The 3,990-nt window shown below is 44.2% G+C and overlaps 1 protein-coding gene across 1 annotated transcript; it reads right to left on the bottom strand.

Annotated features, from left to right (window-relative positions):
- Positions 1-1,189: 1,189 nt before the first annotated feature.
- LOC116439870 (lysozyme g-like) lies at positions 1,190-3,721 on the bottom strand. Its single transcript, XM_032099910.1, is given in 8 exon segments — positions 1,190-1,247; positions 1,249-1,423; positions 2,366-2,434; positions 2,542-2,594; positions 2,706-2,803; positions 2,805-2,874; positions 2,876-2,903; positions 3,496-3,721. Coding segments are annotated over 8 exon segments (651 nt in total). The 5' UTR covers positions 3,596-3,721.
- Positions 3,722-3,990: the final 269 nt, after the last annotated feature.

The raw sequence follows: 3,990 nt of genomic DNA on the forward strand, positions 1-3,990 counted from the left end.
GACACAAAAAATTAGGCAAATGGATCTTGTTGCTGGTGGGTAGCAAATAATAAGACTTGTGCCAGGATTGGTGTCCCAGAGCACCACAGCCAGGCTGGCTAGGCCTTGCCATGCACGTTCGGGATTCGTGTCCGCGGCACTGCAGCCTGGTGAGCCTCCAGCAGAGGGCCCTGCCAGCTCCATCCCACACGGTCTGTGTATGGGTATGCGTATGGATCTGTGACGCTGCAGCTTGCAAAAGTGCTGCAGGGTCTCCCGGAGGGACTGTCTTAATAAAAAGGCTTGCTTGGTACCGTTCACTGCTTAAAAAGTGTCTGATAAACTATCTAAGCCAAAGCAGAGCTAATAGCAGGCTCCCACATAGAGAGAAAGGAAAATAAATAGTACCTGTTGTTTCTGGGTAAGATTCAGCTACAAGAGATGTTTAAAGAGATACTTAATTGACAAGCTGACAGTTCCAATGAAAAAGAAAACTGTATTTTTTTAAACTTTTTCATATATGTGTAAGTTTGGGTGTTTCTGAAATAGTATTTCCCCCAAGGGCCCCCACTCTCGCGCAGTTAGTCTACTATCCCAAACCTTCTCTGTATAAGCGTACATTCTCTAAAGATTTGCTCTCGACACTAAAACCTGAACCAGCAGGGTGCACAAACACAGTGTGTGTCCACATCCTTTCACTAATGGAGCGTTGTAATGCTCCATGTAGATCTTTATGAAACACAGATTAGAGACGTTGCCTTTTTGTGTAGGGAACAAACAGACTGGCTTAAGATGATTGCGAAATTCGTGTTGGAAGGTGCCTTTTTGGTGTCTAGTCCAACCTCCTGCTCAACACAGGGCCAGCACTGAGGTCAGATGAGGTTGCTCAGTGCTTTGTCCAGTGGGCCTTGAAAGCCTCTGACAGGGACAGCTCAGCCTCTCTCGACAGCCAGCACTGCTGTTTGGTACTGCTGTTAGACGTGTATTGGCAGATTAAACGTAAGGCGGATAAGATCTTCTTAAGTAGCATTACAACTTTCTTGCGGCATTAATCTGCTGCTTGAGAAACTGCAGGCACAGATGAAAACTCTGAATAAAAACCCATTCCAAGCTTGTACTTGTTCCTGGCTCCATTGTCCTCCCCCATTCTAACTGTTTCTGGGGGAGAATGTTTTTAATTAGAAGCAAAGTATGCAACCAGGGCCTAAATCTAATCATTACTCAGAGATCTCTTATAAAACCTGGCTCTTGCGGCCACATCATTGGCATCGTATTTTGCCGATATCCGTTTTGTCGTAGGTCTGGACAGTGTTAACTCCTGCATTATAGGCTGAGATCCCACCTGGAATGAGGGTGAACGAAACACATAAAAGAGGTGCTACTTCATCAGTAAATAAGCAAATAAACATTGCAACTGAGATGCACTGCTTTAGTTTATAGATCTCTTTTCACCAATATTGTTGGCCATTGTAATACCATTTCCAGCTATTTTTGTCAGAGGTGTTCCTTCTGTGTTTTAACTTAGGGAAGAAATCAACATTTCCTCCTTTACATCCAAACTTGGTGATCATTGACTGCTTGCTGTGTTTTGCTAACAGTAACATCTTCACTTTTATGACTGCTTCCATGCGTGCATATTCCTTCACACCCACCCACACCAATAACCTCAGACATGTTTGTATTGTAGTTGGGGTGAAGGAACCCAACCATAACGACTGCTTCAGTGTAACCAGTGTCCAGGAATATAAGGAATGTTTCCTCCAGAGAGGATCATGAGTTTTCAAAATTAGTGTGTTCCTCCTTCAGAGTTGCCAGGATAGGTTGCTTTTTGTAGGTGGGTATAGGACCACAAAACAAATAGAATGGAGAGAGGAGGGGGAGAGCCCACCCTTACTCCTTGCAACTGAAAAATGTCATAGTATTTGCCAAGTTTCAAAAAAACATGCTAGAAGGCTAACCAAGGAATAGGAAGAGGAATGCCTGCCCTACTTCCTTATCTGTCAGAGCCTTAAAAAACCAGCACAGCAGCTGTTGTAAAGGTGACAGTATGCAGAAAGCAAGATTACTGCTGCTTCACAGTGTTTCCAGGTGCAAAGTGACTGCTCCTCTCCTCCCCAGAATCAAGGGTGGGAAAATCTGTTTCCTATAGGGATCTCCCCTGGATCTCTGCCCCAGTCCTTCTCCCCTTATCCATGAGGTAGTAAGGCACAAGTCTGAGGGGGCTGGAGCTGTTACAAAAGTGGATCTCGTGCCTGCAGCAAATGTTTAGGGATTTTACAGACAAGGATACAATTTGGCAAACAAGTGAGGCACAAATGTGGGCATGAATAACGAAGCAAGATCCCCCCGCTAGCCAGGCCCCTGTGGTGCATACAGTGTAATTAACCTGATGGTATGTAGCTGCAGCCTATAGTGTGCTCAGTTTTAAAAGGTGCTTTTTGAAACAAGACATTATCTAAATGTGAAATAGGGACAATTAATCTGTTCAATCCCAAGGGAGTGCTGGGAAGCAATCATCAGTCTCACAGTGTCAAAGCATTCTGCTCATGCACTGATACTCACAGGGGCCTTCCCTAGTGCTGGGAGCTGACAGCCTGGTCAGCGTTGGCTTTAGGCTGGCCAAAGAATTGGCTGAAAAGGTTTAGAGGGTCGCCATTCAGCAGGGCCCCTGCCACTCTTCTGACTCTGCTTCAAAGGAAGGATGAGATTTGTGTTTTTATGGTTACCATAGCTGCATTAAACCAAGTGCATTCCCATGGTCACCCAGGCCGTCCTCCAGCACTGTCCCAGCGTGTGACTCTTGAAAGGTAATACCAACAATCAATCACAGCTGGAGCAAGACCCTCACCAGTGCCAGCTTTTGCCATCTTGGCCTGGTATTTCTCCATGTTCTTTTTCTGCTGTCTTCTCTGAGGCGAGAACTCCTAAAACATGACATGCATGACTTTGCCTTTCATTTTTAGAATCCAAACCCAGTTTTTCTGAAGGCCATTACAGCTGAGCTGACATTTTGAATCCTTCTGAATCTGTTTAGAGTGAAACAAAGGTAGAATTGACTAATTTTACTGAAGGGTGCCTTAGAAATCAAGACACAAATGATACAAAAAACTTTTTTTTTCAGATTCAGAGGGCAGTTCTCTAGCATGCAGATTGAGAGTGTTTTAAATCTAAGCCTCTGGATTAGTCCCAGAGTTAGTCCTTTTTAATTTAGAACTATAGTGGAGAAATGTTTAGGAGTTCATGTTTTGAGGGAAACTCTCTTAATGGAGAGAGAAAAGCAGGTTCAGGAGTTGGATACAACCAACAGTCCTTCATTTTGTCTGTGATGGTCTTAAATGTCATCTCAAAGGCAACTCTATTCCCAACATACACTTATGTGCCCAAGTAGGATCTTTGTTGATTGTGAAAAAAATCTACTTGCTTGGCAATGACCAACAATCAGAGATCAGGATCCATAACAGGCATGAGCTTATGCGTGGGTGCAAGGGGGGAATGAACAACTGAATTAGTGCCTACCTACACAGCTCAGACCTTCTGGTTTCACAGTTGCCTCCAAAGCTCCAGTTGTGTCAACATTCCGTGTATTCCCATAACGCTCTGAACAGCATAAGACCATGTGCTGGTTTCAGCTGAAACCAGCACAGGGCAGTATTTACAACCAGATGTCAGGCCAGTGTAATGTGTGACTCATGCTGTTAAATTGCTTCCAGATCCATGACTGAAAACCATGGCATCCTTTTGATACTAGTGCAGGTGTTTGTGCCAGCAGATGCAGTCGTGGTATGTATGGCCTGCTCTGGAGGGGATTACCTCTTGGTAATGCTAGCTCACGTGTACCTTGTGAGGTGAACTGGTGCTTTGTGAACAATTAATCTCCCCTAATTGCCTAAAACTTAGTTGTCTTAGTCTGTTGCTTGGGCTGCCTGCTTGGCCAATGGAGAAAGGCATCTCAAAAAGGCAGGATTCCTATTCCAAAATTTAAAAAAAAAAAAAAATCTGATGAGAGTCAAA

Source organism: Corvus moneduloides, chromosome 2, assembly GCF_009650955.1.
Source record: "Corvus moneduloides isolate bCorMon1 chromosome 2, bCorMon1.pri, whole genome shotgun sequence".
NCBI classification, from domain to species: Eukaryota; Metazoa; Chordata; class Aves; order Passeriformes; family Corvidae; genus Corvus; species Corvus moneduloides.